The sequence below is a fragment of the Scleropages formosus genome, chromosome 17 (assembly GCF_900964775.1).
Source record: "Scleropages formosus chromosome 17, fSclFor1.1, whole genome shotgun sequence".
NCBI classification, from domain to species: Eukaryota; Metazoa; Chordata; class Actinopteri; order Osteoglossiformes; family Osteoglossidae; genus Scleropages; species Scleropages formosus.
Genome location: NC_041822.1, coordinates 2,401,788 through 2,417,869, shown reverse-complemented (window position 1 = coordinate 2,417,869; position 16,082 = coordinate 2,401,788). Strand labels below are relative to the sequence as shown.

The 16,082-nt window shown below is 42.1% G+C and overlaps 1 protein-coding gene across 2 annotated transcripts in view; it reads left to right on the top strand.

Moving 5' to 3' along the window:
- The first annotated feature begins 4,487 nt into the window (after positions 1 to 4,487).
- Positions 4,488 to 16,082, top strand: part of trpm3 (transient receptor potential cation channel, subfamily M, member 3) — a 163,420-nt gene continuing 151,825 nt past the window's right edge. For both annotated transcript variants that reach the window (XM_018760070.1, XM_018760069.1), the window contains exon 1: positions 4,488 to 4,839. In XM_018760070.1, coding sequence (XP_018615586.1) covers positions 4,663 to 4,839 — 177 coding nt within the window. In that variant the 5' untranslated portion in view covers positions 4,488 to 4,662. The remainder of the gene's footprint in view (positions 4,840 to 16,082) is intronic.

The following is a 16,082-nucleotide window of genomic DNA, read 5'->3' as shown; positions in this document are numbered from 1 at the left end:
GAGACGCAAGACAAGGTAGAGACTGTCAACAGTGGTTCTCTTCTCAGGTAAGGAGACATATATTGTGAGTTGAGATTTCGCTGAAGATGTTGGTGCTCTTTATATTCCCGTTGTGCTAATTGTGCTCACGTGCTGTTGTGCATGTTGGTGTTTTGTCCAGTTCAGGACTACTTCTGGGTACTGTGACACAAATAAGTCGAATTTTATTTTTTTCAGCATTTACATTTATTCATTTAGCAGAAACTTTTCTCCAAAGTGACATACATCTCAGCAAAAATACAATTTGTGCATTACATTAAGAGAAAGAGACATGACTGCAGACATGTGATTCTTAAGTAAACCTAGTTTGTTACTATCCACTTGATGCACCAATGTTCATCGCTCGAGTAGGTGCATAAAACGCAGGGTAGATGAATCCTGATAACCTCCTACCAATTTTTTTATTTTTTTTTTAAGAATAAGGTACACAGACAATCACATACAATGCTGGAGTAGCAGCTGTGTAAAGGCCTATCTGGGGAAGATCATGAAATTAAGGTGCTTGAACTTTTTCACCACACATGAGCTGGAGAGATCTTGGACAAAATGGATCTGGAAAAGGTGAGTTTTCAGACCCTTCTTGAATGTACACAGAGTTTCTGCAGTTCTGAGTGAGAGAGGAAGGTCATTCCACTACAACGGAGCCAGAATCGAGAACCTCCGAGCTTTACCTTTCATGTAAGGGACCTCCAGTCAAGCAGAAGTAGATGAGCAAAGGGGTCAGGTTGGGGTGTAGTGGTTGATCAAGTCTTGTAAATAGCTGGGAGCAGTTCTACTGATGCATTTTTTGACAATAACCAGGGTCTTGAATTTGATTCGGGCAGCTATAGGAAGCCAGTGTAAAAAAATGAGTAGAAATAATACATGGGAATGCTTTGGCAAATCAAACAAAACTCATGTAGCAGCATTCTGAATCAGCTGCAGAGGTTTGATGACAATATCAAGAAAGCCACACAGGAGGGAGTTGCAGTAGTCCAGACAGGAAGTCACCATGGCTTGGACAAATAGTTGGGCAGAGTCAGTTGTGAGGTAAGGACGGATCCTACAAATATTATGCAGGATGTATCTGTAGGACTGGGTTGTGGCTTCGATGTGCCAAGAGAAAGACAGACTTGAGTCAATCGTTACTCCCAGACTCTTGGCCGAGGAGGTAGGCAAAATGAGTGAGTTGTCCAGTTTAATCAATAGATCGTGACAGGAGGACAAGCCAGCTAGGAGGTGAAGAATCTCTGTTTTGGAGAGGTTGAGCTGGAAGTGGTAATCAGACATCCATGAAGAGATGTCTGACAGGCAGACAGCAATATGTGCGGAAATGTCTGACTCTCCAGGTGGAAAGCAGAGGAAGATCTGGGTATCATCAGCATAGCAGTGATATTTGAATCCACGGGAGGCTATGGTCGGGCCGAGGGAGGAGGTATAAATTGAGAAGAGGACCCAATACCGAGCCCTGTGGGACACAGGTTGAGAGAGGCAGAGGAGAAGAATAGGAGCTCTGCAGAACCACTTGATAGGATCTGTCAGATAGGTAGGACTCAAACCATCTAGTGCCGCTCCTTTGAAACCAAGCTGACTAAGAGAGGAAAGTAGAAACCCTTGGTTGATGGTGTTGAATGCTGCAGACAGATCGAGGAGGATGAGGACCGAGGAGAGGGAGGTGGCTCTAGCAGCCTGGAGAGCATCAGACACTGCCAGAAGGGCCATCTCAGTGGAGTGACCAACTTTGAAACCAGACTGATAACCATCGAGGAGATGGTTCCGGGTGAGCAAATCAGACAGTTTATCACAGGCTGCCTGCTCTAGGGTTTTAGACAGGAAGGAGAGGAAAGAGACCGGTCTGTAATTTTCAACAAGACCGGGATCCGGGGAGGGTTTTTTAACAGAGGTGAAATTAGAGTGGTTTTGAAGGCAACTGGGAAACAGCCAGAGGAGAGCCAGGAGTTGATGATCTTAGAGATGAAGGTGGAGAATTGCGGGGAAATGTTCTGTAGGAGTGACGATGGGATTGGATCAAGGGAGCAAGTGTTGGCTCTGTGTGATATCAGAAGGTCAGAGATTTGAGATTTGGAGAGTGGCTTGAATTCGGAGAGGATAGTTTCGCAGGAATGTCCAGCGCGAACCGGGCAGGGTGATGTGAGAACTTGTCAGTGATTGCTTTGACTTTGTCTCTGAAAAACAGAGCAAAATCATCAGTAATGAGAGAAGAGGGAGGAGGTGGCAGAGGACACAGAAGGGATGAGAAGGTCGCAAAGAGTCTGTGTGGTTTTTTAGAAGCAGACTGTATTTTGTTGTGGTAGAAGGAAGTTTTAGCTGAAGAGACAGCAGAGTTAAAAGTAGCTAAGAGTGACTGGTAGGCATCCAGGTCCGAGTGAGTCTTGGATTTACACCATGTTCGCTCTGCAGTCCGAGTTTGGTCTTGTTAGCTTGTTATGTATCAGTCAGCCAATGGGATGATGCTGGTCTAGAAGCCAATGGACAGAGAGAGTCAAAGGTGGAAGATAGGGCAAAGAGGAAAGCATTAGTGGCATCGTCTGTTGATAGATCCCAGAATTATGCAGCAGAAAGGAGAGCGGACGGCATAGCAGAGGCAAAGCAGGAAGGTGGGAGAGATTTTAAGTTGAGGCGGAAGGTGACAATGGGTGCAGAAAGAGACGAGGAGGTAGTGGTGAGGGAGGGTTGAAAGAAAATAAAGAAGTGGTCAGAGACATGCAGCGGAGTGACAGAGAGGATGGAACAGCCACAACTGTGGAAAAATAGAAGGTCAAGACAATTGCCTGCTTTGTGAGTAGCAGGGGATTGGGACAGGGGGAGATCGAAGGACTGTAGGAGCAACAGAAGGCCGCTTGCATGAATATCATCAATATGCAAGTTGAAGTCACCCAGGAGAATCAACGGAGTGTCGTCCCCTGGCACAGAGCTCAACATGATGTCAAGGTCATCCAAGAAGCAGCCGAGAAGGCCAGGAGGGCGATAAAAAACAACCACAACAAGAATGATTAGGGCAGTGATAGAGACATCATGCTGTATAATATCACATGGATACCCTTCACTGTGATGACTCATAACCCATAAAAACACTTCTGTTTTACTGTGTAAGCATGACCAATGAGTTGGTAAACTCTCCCATTTGCGGAACATCAGATTTAGCAATACAGGACAGAAACTTTTAACAGTGTTTTAAATGATTTTGCCTTTGAGTACCCTCCATTTGACACAACCCATAGAAGATGGAATGAATTATCTGAACATTTGCTTTTTGGTGTTTTGGAAACACAGGAGCAAGTAACACTCTTCAAAGGTACATTTCTTCTCCTCAACAAGTCCTTCACTGAAAGCAGCCCCAGATTAGACTGAAGGAATACTCTGGAAATGATATCAGTTCAGGGTACCTGCTCAGAAACATACAGACACCTGTGTGCCATTTTGCATTGTTCTTCAAGTTGCTGAGTGTAAAACACCTCGTAGGTGGAGCATAAGGTATATTTACCCTGTGTCATGAAAGACAGTCTAGGGACTTGTCCTTTGGGGGATTGCTGCTACACAAGACGACAGCACAAGACCTCTAAATGCGAACAAGTTCAATGTACTGTATGCAACTTTTTCATAAAGAGACTGAGAATCTCATTTTTGTTCTATTCAAAGTTTCTACATAATTTGCTTTCTTCGACAGTTGTGAAATCAAAGCACCCTTAAACATTTAATGTATTGCATTCTTGGACATAATTTCTTTCAGTAATGTTATGTTTGGATGATCGCACGATTATGAACAATTTTCAGCTGAAGGGTTGCTGTCCTTGATGCTGCTACCAGCTGTCATTTACATAAAAAAAGTGTTTGATATAAGCTCAGTGGTTCAAAGCTAGGTGGAAAACCCTGTGTGTTTTGCCCTGTGCTTTTGTTATGTGATGACTTTTTTTTGGAGAGAAAAGGATTTGTGCTCTGGCCATTAGTGAAACCCCATCCTGATGCAAAGTGGAGAAGAAGAGTTCCCAGTGGCACTGAATGCCTGTGTAATGAACTGTGTCGGAGGTAAGAGAGCAGGGAAACCGAGTCGGTGGTTTAATACTCGCGGCTGGCCTCGCTCTCTTCTTCCCCGAATACAAAGGCTCTAATGCAGGAACGAAAGAGGAAGAAAAACAGGCAAAGCGGTGGTTCTTAGGCTGCAAACTACGGCTGCAGGGAGGAAGAAAACAAGAGCAAGTGTACGTTTGTGTGTGTGCGTGTGTGTGTGTGTGGTGTGTGTGGTGTGTGTGGTGGGTGGGTGGGGGTTGGGGGTGTGGATTCAGGGATTCAGAATGCCAGTCACTTAGCAAGTGCGATATTTGCTTTTGTGCCTCCACAGTCGGAAGCTACTGGGAGCCCTGGATAGTAGCACGGCATGACATTCAACAGGCGTGGCTGTCATCAGAGCTCCTGATCCGGCAATGTCTACTTCTTAGGGTGGAAGAATACCAACAGTGAAAACAAAATCAGCAGTAGTAGCTGTAAGAGGGATCTGTGTCGGCGCTCCTCTTCCTCGGCGCACTCATTCGCTTGCTGACTCTCACTCACCGCTCAGTGCTTTAAGACAGCATAAGATGACTCAAGTGCTGAGATCCTGAAGGGAAGGTGCTGTGATTCATTGAGATGGGGAAGAGAAGATGGGGTGAGAGGGGGCAGCTGGAGAGGGGGTGTTCGTCCCGGGAGGAAACTCCAGGGCCGGGAAGGGGAACCACTCGCGGACGTTTTACCGAGTCCTGGAAGAGGCTGAGCTCAAGGCAGGGCTCCACCAGGAGGTCTGGACTCGCCTCTCAGCAGCTGCCGGTACGTGAGTAGGTTCATCAGTGCTTGCGGCGAGCAGCTATGGTGCTGGGGGTTCAGACATTGGCAAGAAAGAAAGAGAGACATAGTTCTGTGTGTTTTTGTTCACGACAAAGAGTTTGTGGCAGCTGAACTGAAGCTGTGACCAAAGTTATAATGAGGCAGCAGGTGGCACAGAAGTTAAGGACATAAACTTATCCAGAAGGGTGCTGTTTCAAGCCCAACTCCTTGTTACTCTCATAGTGCCCTTAAACAAGGTGCAAAATTGCTCCGGCAAAAAAATATCCAGCTCTGTAATTAACTAAAATATTTTATGTTACCTTAAGTCAAAGCATCAGCTCAGAAGCAGTTAATAAGAAGTATGATTTTTGTAAATTAACATTACTTTCATTTCACTTTGTGGGAAACAGAGATGCTCCATTATGTATATGATGAACTTTGTTACCACTCATTCAATATTCCTTGTAGATATTCACGATTAATCCAAAGTTTTCTTTTTTCAGATATAATTGTGTTAAATTGAAAGCAGGTGACAAAATCACATTATATGCAATATAGCGAGAGCAGTTGTTCACAGTCATACACGAAAATACCAGCACATCTGGCTGTGACATGGGATTATTGCACTGTGGCTCAGTAACGCACTTCTTGTTCTGCACATAGGTACTGGGGAGCTGAATTTTACCTATTTGTCTCATCACATAGAGTTGGCAAGGAGAGGCAGAAATCGACAGAGAAAAGGCAGAGAGAGAGCAAGGAAGATAGAGTTGCTGTGAGGCTGGAAGAGCAAGAGCCAAAAGGGAGGGAGGGAGGGAAGTTAAAAGAAGGCATAAGAAGGCATATGCACCAAGGGGAGCTGTTGCTTGGAAATGAACCGCAGCTCACTACACTTAATGCCCAGAGCAGTTTATCTAGAGAGAGATGTTACATCATTTGGTATATATTGCATTGCATGCTGTTTCTTCATACAGCTCTGTGAGAGGAAACACGCTACACGGTGAACGACTTTGACGGGAAAGGTTTACATTTATGTAAAAGTGATGGTCTGTCTAAGGTAAATTCTCAATCTGTTCGGTTCACTCTGATGTAACACAGATTGGACATGGTGAACTTTATTTGTCTTCTGTTCTAAGTGCTAGGGACAGTTGATAGTGTAGTAGTTAGAGCTGCTGCTTTCAGCTCTGAAGGTTACAGGTTTGATCCCCACTTCTAGCTGTAGTAGCCTTGAATAAGATACTTATCCTGAATTTCTTGAGTGAAATTATCCAGCTGAATAAAGGGGTGAATAACTGTAACCTTAACACTGTAAGTCGCTTTGGCGAAAAGCCCCAGCTAAATGAATAAATGTAAGTTGTGCCAATATTGTAATGAATATTAAACTTTAGCGTCACATAACTAGTAAGTGCTTCCGAAGTTCAGACAGAGCCTTTCTTGTCATCGGAACACATGTGACCCGAACTGGCAAAGCTTTCATGCAGAATTTATGCACAGTTTGGAGGACATAAGCCCACATTTCTAAATGTAGCAACTAATACCTTCCAGCACCTTCCAATTTAACATTATAAATGTTACTGTTCTGCAGCCTTTTAAAGTGAAAAATTCACTCTGACAGCATGATTTACATCCCCACATTCATTCTGATGTGTGACAACCATGCCTTCCAAAAATCTTCAGCACGTGCCTGAGTGTGTTTGTATTTCTGTCTTCTTCTGTGAACATAAAGCGCAAATCAATAGCCTGCAGCCCCCACACACTGACACTGATCCAGCCTGTAGATTGTTAAAAACAGCCACTGAGTGTGTCGTTGAGGGAATCGCCTAATTGTAGGAACATCACTTGTACTTTGATGCTCGATGCTGCTCTCAAGGATCACAGCATCCGCTGCTGATGCATCCATTTTACTGCGCTGCTTGTCATGTACAGGTGTTTGATGGAAGGCTCTGTAGTTTGGCAATGACTGGACCCTTACTGTCAAAAGTGGAAAAACAAACATTTTCGAATGTTTCACTGAACAGAGCGGGAGAGATTTCTAATTTTATAGAACAGAGTCAGATGGTTCATCTACTTGTGCTGTTCAGGTACTCAACTAATTTTTAAAAAAGTGTTATTTGGTCATTTACACACACACACATTTTCTGAACCGCTTGTCCTATACGGGGTCGCGGGGAACCAGAGCCTACCCGGCAACACAGGGCGTAAGGCCGGAGGGGGAGGGGACACACCCAGGACGGGACGCCAGTCCGTCGCAAGGCACCCCAAGCGGATCTCGAACCATAGACAACTGGAGAGCAGGACCCGGTCCAACCCACTGCACCACCGCACCCCCCTATTTGGTCATTTAAACAGCCTAAAAATATCACAACAGCAAACACAGAACAGAGAGTTATGGTATACAATGAATCTTGTTAATTTGGTACTGCAATCACAGTTCAGGTTGTAAACTACTAAGAGGCCATTAAATTTAACAAGCAATTAGAGTTGTTAAAGTGAAAACACTTATCAAGTAGTTAGACAATAAACATATTAAATACCTTCACTTAAAGGTTCTGTATCACTAAACTATACACACATGCACGCACGCATTTTCAGAACCGCTTGTCCCATACGGGGTCACGGGGAACCGGAGCCTACCCGGTAACACAGGGCGTAAGGCCGGAGGGGGAGGGGACACACCCAGGACGGGACGCCAGTCCGTCGCAAGGCACCCCAAGCGGGATTCGAACATATATACTCGATATATATATGCAACACAATCAATATTCAAACAAAACAATCCAGTTTGGAACCTTAGATTTTAAAGTTATTGTAATGTGAGAGGACTGAGTTTTTCTAGTTACCCCCGCTGTTGTGATCTGACGATCAGGTTATTCCACCACTGCAGGCTGGTGGTGGATGGGAACTGGGATCATGACCCCTGACATGGTACAGAACTTCGGAGGATACAGAGTGAGCAGAACTGAATTGTTCATTTTTATATGATTATTGTGAAAGAGGAAATGGCTCCTAGAGCTCTTTACTCACATCTTATTCATTTTAATTTCGTACTTTGAAGACTTTTTCAGGTCTGCCCTGATGCTTGTTGATCCACATTATACAGGTTTCAACTATTCCAGACAAGAGCCATGACAACAGTAAGGAACATTTTTCAGCCACCTTGTAACACTTAGGCTTGCTAACAAATAAATATGAGGAGAGTTTATTTAAAGGTTCTTGTTCACTACGACCCCGCTCAGGACAAGCAATGACTGAATTTGGATGGATGGATGGAGTTTGTTTAATTTTTTAAAAGAATAATCACGATTTGCTGATGTGAAATGATCAGTGGACCGGCAACATTTCCATTAGGCAGTCACCTGCTGCATTTCCACATTCGACGCCTCTTCTCTCAGTAGCCTGTCTCATTATCATTTTAAGAACTTGATCTTTCCTGCACTGACTGTAATAACCTGGCTGATTATACAGAAAGTGAGCAAATGAATTTGACTTGTTTTGCCATTGTAGAGGTGCCAGTTCTGGATATAATCCAAAAACTTTCTTTGCAACAGATTTAATGTTTCATTTATATGCAAGAACTTGATCAAACAGCTTTGTAAGACTTCCTTGCTTCTGTCAATGTGAAGCACTGGGGGGGGGGGTTCGACTAATCAGTCACGTTAACTAATTTAATAAGAGCAGGTTTGATAGTCACATTAGCCTAATGCTGTTATGATACGGATTATTATTATTTAAGCCTGTAAGAAAATAATACAGTCATAATAAATATTTCACATTAGATACCTAGTTAATTTGGATAAATTGGCTACTTTAATACATTTTTGCCACACCCATGCCAACACCATAATCAGATACACCTGGCCCTGGCAGGATATAAGGCAGAAGCAAACAGAGAAGGATGTGGAACCTTGTTTGCTGACACAGCTCACTTGGTGGAGGCAGCCTGCTTCTTGTTTCTAATCCTTGTTCCCAGTCCACCTCCCTGAGTCCTTCTCCTGTGACTTCTACCTTCCTGTGTTCTGATTCGTGTTTGACCGACCACGATTCTGGATTTCCTGGTAAATGACATTTGCAGTAAGAAGACCCACGCCTGTCCCCGACTACGGTTCCTGTCCTGTCCCTAAATAAACTCCTGTGTACTCTGCAATTGAGTCCGCCTTCTACTTCTAGATGAAAACATGGCAATTTTAACGCCATGCAAGATGAGGTTCACTTGATATAGTTTTATATATAACTAATATTTACTTCCATTCCTATGGTTGTCATAGATGTCAATCCAGTGTTTTGTTGTGCTGTATGCTGAATAATATATGTAGATGTGACCCATAAATCCAAAGAAAACACTGTTTTAGTCTAAAACTGACATTAAGCAGAATTACTATGGTATACAATACTGTACTATATAAGCACAGAACTGAAAAAAGACAAACACTTCAAGAGCTGAAGAGAAAAAACCAGGACAACTGCTGAGATAAAATTCAGGGGGTTGTTTTGAATACTGTAAATTTTGAAGTACTGCAGGTATTGTTGAGATGAAGAGGATGAAAGTATTGGAAATTAAGGAATCCTTTCAACTAAGTTATTTAACTCAAAACTACAAGCATCCTGACAGGATCCAGCCTGCTTGATTTTACACTTGGAGGACCTGGAGCGCAGTGTATTACTGCAATGCAAACAACAAGCAATGAAGTGTGTGCTGATACTTAATGTCAAAGCATGCCAACGCAACTATGTTCAAATCCAGTTACCATTTTATTAACATCTTTTTTTCCCCCTACTGCTATGATATGAGCTGTGCACCCTTAGTAACAGTATCTTGGATACGGAATGTGTTATTTATCTATTACATTTTTTCTTTTCAACCTTATGGAGTAGTAAGTGCTGAAAGAACTTAGTGATCAAGACAGACTAAATAAGTCAATGCTCTTCTCTTACATTTTAGATGTTTTAGTCTGCTTTAGTCAGGCAGTGTTGATTCTAAAGAGACAAACTTTTAATTGGTTTTCGCCTTGAGATTTGTTAATCTCAGAAGTCATTTGTTTAACAATTGCTCTCAGTGGAAGTGGATGTTCAGTGTTTTAAAATTAAAGTCTTTTTAAGGTGTAATGTTTTTCACAAGACTTCTACACATGACTCTAGTCCATCCATCTTTGTTAACAACAACAAACCAGTTAAGAATCAAAATATAATGGACTACAGTTGAGTGTCTCAGGATATAGGTTAGAAAAGGTTATCATAATATTTGCATAATTTGCATAATTATTTCATTTTTGAACACATTTACATTTATTTAATTAGCAGACGCTTTTCTCCGAAGCGATTTCCGATGAGTTCTGTGTAGTGTTATCAGCCCACACACCTTATTCAGCAAGGTGACTTACACTGCTGGATGCACTACTTACAATGGGTCGCTCATCTATACATCACAAAGAAGTATGGAAAAAATATTATGAATTGATTTGTTTTGCACAAGGGGCAGCTGGTAGTGTAGTGGTTAAAGCTGCTGCCTTTGGACACAGAATTTTGAATCCCACCTCCAGCTGTAGTACCCTTGGGCATGGTGCTAACCCTAAATTGCTCTATGATTACTCACCTTTATAAAATGGTAAATAATTGTAGGTGATGTAACATTGTAAGCTGCTTTGGAGAAAAGCATCAGCTAAATGAATAAGTGTACGCTAATGTCCACTGTACAAAGCTTCAAAGGTGAAACCATTTTGTACCACAGCCCACAGTGTTGCTAAAACTAAAAGAATAAGTTGAAGGAATGGATAGTTTTATTTTTTCCTCAGGCAACTGTGTGTATCAGTCCAGTAGACTTTCAGGTAGACTGTGGTTTCAGCTGCATAACTCTTGGGCCTCTCCGCTTGGCTTCCCAAAGTTTTGCAGAATAACGGCCCAGTTATAGGCTGTTGTCATGTCAGGAACCAAAACTGTAAAAATGAGTCATTCAGCTGCACCCTCTAATGTCTGATTCTGTCAGGTGTCAAACATAAATTGCATTTATTCATTCAGCAGATGCTTTACTTAAAAGTAACTTACAATGTTAAGCAGTTACCCATTTATACAAGTGGGTAATTTTACTGGAGCAATTCAGGGTATGTACCTACTCAACACCAGTCAGAGGTAGGGATCAAACCTGCACCCTTTGGGTCTAAAGGCAGTTGCTGTAACCACTACACTGCTTGCTGAATTAGGTGGTTCTGTTTATCCCCCCTGTGCTGTGTTAGGTATTTTGCTACTTTCATTCTGTAAACACAACGGTCTTTGAAGGACTGTTCCAAGACATAAACAAGAAAGCTGCTTTGACATGAAGTGTCATTCGTACTGCATCAGCAGGTCAAATTGGTGTAGGAAGAGAGAGCATGAGTCAGTGCATTACCCAATATTGATAACGGAGTTTTTTAATTTACTAGAAATCCAGAGATGTAATAAAGTTATTATTGTGGAAATATCGTGCTATAGGGTTTTGATAGTCCATTCAAAGGCTCTCTAAGGGCTGTGACCCCAAGCTCCATCTCTGTCTTTCTCTTGCTCCCTCCGTCTGCCGTATATGTTACTCCTAAATTGTCAGTTGTCTGTATCTCAGTATGTATTTTAATAGATAGATAGATAGATAGATTACACAAAATTGGGTAAATGAGTTAACTATATTGTAACAACTGGATATTGTATATTTTACTCTGCTTTTGGATGCTGTAAATCTTGGATTATTAACATTGTTATCCAAATAGTCCAGTTTATGTCAAACTCAGATGATTAATAGTCAGAAATAGGGGCAATCAGTGGTTACAAGATCATTTGGCCCTGAATGTGCTTTTGTAAACCTCCTGGCAGAATGCCCCATTTATTTTCACACGGCTGAAGGGGATAACATCAGAGACAGGTCTTACTCGTGGTGTCATAGCAACCGGAGCTCATGGCATAGATCTCAGCTATCATGTACCAGCAACTGGGGTTCAGCTGTTAGATGCCAGCTTTTTAATCATTTTTCCGTGTTGATTTTCTGAACTTGAACGGCATTGTTCTATCTATAATGACAATAGCTAAGGCACAGCATTTAATTTCATACATCCAAAATTTTAGCTTATTATTTGCAAGGGACAAATATTGAAATTGTGTGGCTGATGAAATACAGAAATAATCGTGCCTGGGCAGCAGTCCTCTTTATTCACCTTTTGTCACTAAAGCAGACCAATAAGCACTAAACATTGGCTGCATTTTTGGTGGTTTAAACAAAGAACTTCTAATTCCTCGTTAATCTCAAATTGCAGACTCATCCTTAGTACTGTTACAAGTAAAATGCAAGGTCCTAAATTCATTTTCAGTCATTCTCTTTCTCTGTATTCTCCCTGCTTTAATTCTGACTGACATAGATACAGTAAGTTCCCTTCACCTGAAGTCTTCCTGAGGGTTTAGGATTAAGAAGACTCTGAACCAGGTCTTGGAATACTTCATCTTCTACTCATGCTACATCAAACAGAGCAAACTGAAACAACAACTAAATCTACACGGGATTGTCAACTCATCTAGTAGAGGCCAGATTAATTAATGGCTGGTGTGACCTGTGTGTGTTTTGATGTAAAAAAGTCATTCATTCAATGCACAGCGCACCATTGCTTGTCCACGATTTGCCAAGGCTTCTGGGTGTGTAAAAAGGCATATGGGGGAAGGCAGGGAAAAGAACACTGCAATCTTTCCCTGTCTTTTGTTTAATTTCTAATTGTAGCAATAAGACTGTGTGCCCAAACATGTGTGCCGCACACTCTTCTAATTTGGCATTTCAGTCGAGAAAAGTCGATCTAGAGGAGGGTGACAGCTCGTGCAGAGTGCGGGCGTGGGAGGCAGGAAGACATCCACAGAGGTCTGCAGCTTTCTGCACCAGAAGACAGTTATTGTTTCATACACTTATCGTTCTCCTCCCCGCTGTTTTTCCACTCTTTCAAGTTCAGTGATCAACTTTCAGGCAATGTCATCATCATAAACCTCTGCGATCTGCATGTGATTCCAATTTGCTTTCCACATGGGTTTTAGCACACAAAAAGACTGACAGCACATGCAGGATTGCCATGTCCCTTTGTACTATCAGATGCAAATTCCATCATGTTCTTCCAAATTTATTTTACAGGCAGTCCCCCAGTTACGAACGTCCGACTTACATACAACATGTAGTCATGAACCACCCCTGGTAAAGCCTATTGTATTAAAAATTTTAGTTGCATACAATGGTTTGTAATAACAAACGGGCGCTACTTTGCGACACATCAAAACATTTCGCATCTACAGCGGTTCATCGGCTCGTGAGCCCAAGGTAAGACAAGGACTTCCTTCTTTTCAGTTGGACTACATTGCTGTTAACAGCGTCTCGTGTGTTATTGTATTTGGCGTTAATTTTTTTTGTTTTAACCCTCGTAACCGTGGCACCAAAGAGTAAATGTGATGCAAGTGATGGTGATGTATCAAAGGAAAGGAAAACGATCAGAACTGAAACTTAAGTGGAAATAAAAAAGCGATTGGAAAAAGCTGAAAAGCCAACAAAAATTGGAAAAGCAAACATTAAAGTTCTCAAATCTTCTTTATGCCCATACACACATTCACTCGCTTCTCCTCTCTCTCTATTATAAATACTGTAGTAACATTTATTATTGTTATTGTTATCATTATTATCGTTACAGCATTATATTGTATTATTAGTATTACTGTATTGCTATATTAAAGATGTTTTAGTTTATGTGGAAATGTTTCTTTAATCTTTTTTATGCATATAAAGGTGCGCTATATACTATAATAAACATTTGGCTGATGTTAGATATGAACCATGCCGAACTGCTCCGACTTATGTACAAATCCAAGTTAAAGACAGTCTTAGGAACAGAACTTACATTTATTCATTTAGCTTATGCTTTCTCTAAAGTGACTTACAATGTTAAGGTTACAATTATTACAACCAGACAATTACTTACACATTTAAGCAGCTAGGTAATGTTACTGGAGTAGTTTAGGGAAAGTACCTTGCTCAAGGGTACTACAGACAGAGATGGGGATCAAACCCATGACCTTTAGATCCAAAGGCAGCAGTACTAAGCACTCCACTACCCTACAAGCTGGCCCCACCTTGAGTGTAATCTGGGGACTGCCTGTACCTGTAAAATCATGTTTTGCTTGTGGTTGTCTAGATAGAAAAGTAATCTATTAGCATTAAAGTTTTATTAAAGAATCAATTTATTGAACTTCTCTGATACATTTGGTCAACCACTAGATTCTGCTTTTTCCACTTCAATGTCTTGAACTCAAAGTATCAGCACTGAAATAGTTCAAGTCTTATCTATCAGGTAGATCTTACCCAGTATCTTAGCATGACACCCTTTCGTATCAGCTGCTCTGTCCACTTATGGAGAACTTTGTCAATCTGCACAACTCACTCATTTCATTTTTTTTTTATTGATGAAGAGTTCAGCTGAAGTGTTTGCTTTGCTCAACACATCACAGTCATTTTCCAGTCCTGCAGACAGATTTTGTGTAACATCCACAGGATCCACTCTTATCTCACAACAAACCCTTGGCAACTTCTGATCCAGGCCATGGTGATATCCCTTCTGGGCTACTGCAATTCCCTCCTCTCTGGTCTTCTTGGCAACTTCTGGTCCAGGCAATGATGACATCCCTTCTGGGCTACTGCAATTCCGTCCTGTCTGGTCTTCTGGCATCTGCCATGAAGCCTGCACAGCTGATCCAGAATGCTGTAGCATGAGCTATGTTTGACCTGCCAAAGCCTTTCCATGTATCCCCCCTCCTCATCTCTCTCCACGGGCTTCGTCTAGCTGCCTGTATCAAGTTCAAGACTCTGGTTTTCGCCTACAGAACCATCAACAGGTCTGCTCCCAGACACCTACAAGGCTTGATCTCTCAGTCCGACCCAACCAGACTGCTACGCTTCTCCATTTCTGTCTACTTGGTGATCAGTGACCAAAATCAAAAACCCAAAGGTTCTTGTCTCTGGTTTGAGTGTGGAATAAGCTCCGTCCCTCACTGAGAACTGCTGTATTCCTCTCAACGCTGAAGAAGAAATTCAATACACATCTCTACTGGACCCATTTCTCTCATGATTTCTTATCTGCTTTATAAACTTTCACTACATTATCTGTTAATAAAAAAAAAATTCTCAATTCTACTTGTCAAAAGTCCCCTTATGCTGTATCATTTAAACCATAAGAATAAGTAAACAATTAACATGCATGAGTGGTATGTCACCCATCCTAGCTTGCACCCAGTGCTTCTGGGGTAGACTCTACTGTGACACTGCTCAGGACAAGTGGTTATTGAAATTGGATGGATGGATATATGAATGGATGGATGATTGGATGGATGGAGTGGTATCTTGTACAATAGGGCTCAACACTTCACACTCACTTTCACTAACCACTTGTCCTGCTTAGGGTCATGATGATGCGTAGCCTTTCCCAGAATCATTGACCACAAGGCCTGGGGTTCCAGTTTATCTCAGCCCTTCACGCACACACACACACACACACACACACACACACACACACTCAAGCCAATTTAGTGCTGCTATTTTATCTGAAATGCTTGTCTTTTTCAATGTGGGAGGGAACTGGAGAACCCAGAGAAAACCAAAAACAGACATGGGGAGAACAGGAAAACTCCACCTTGACTGAATTGGATTCAGACCTACACTCGAACAGCCCAGGTGCTGCGAGGCAGGAGCACAACCCACTGCATCAGTGCATCATTCACACCAAAATTAGAGAGAAAAGAATGGTCTAATTTTTAAGAATAGTCTAGTAGTGATTTCATCATCAAGCTTGAAGGTGCCTTGCTTCAAAATGAATGATTTTTTTTCAGAGACAAGCCTGATAACTGATGAAGTTATTCTTCTTACTTACACTTATTCAATAAACACGCTAGAACAACTGAAATAATCCAATGCATAAAAATGTGTTGATGAGTCCTTCTAGAGGTCCTGGGTGAACACTCCGTTCCCCACTCACTGACCATGAAATGGGCTCAGTGATTAGGGCAAAGCCCTGCAGAACACTCAGCAGAATGCTGATCCAGAGATATTCAGTGCCACGTGGTGCTGCCAAAAAGGAGCATGCGCTCAATAGAAAGCCCGAGAGCAACAGCATTGAAAGGGGTGGAGAGTGCTGTTCTTTCCTCGCCTGGATCTGAACCTTAGCAAGGGACATCCAGGCTTCAGCCAGGCCAGGAAGTCCCTCAGAAGAGCCATTTTA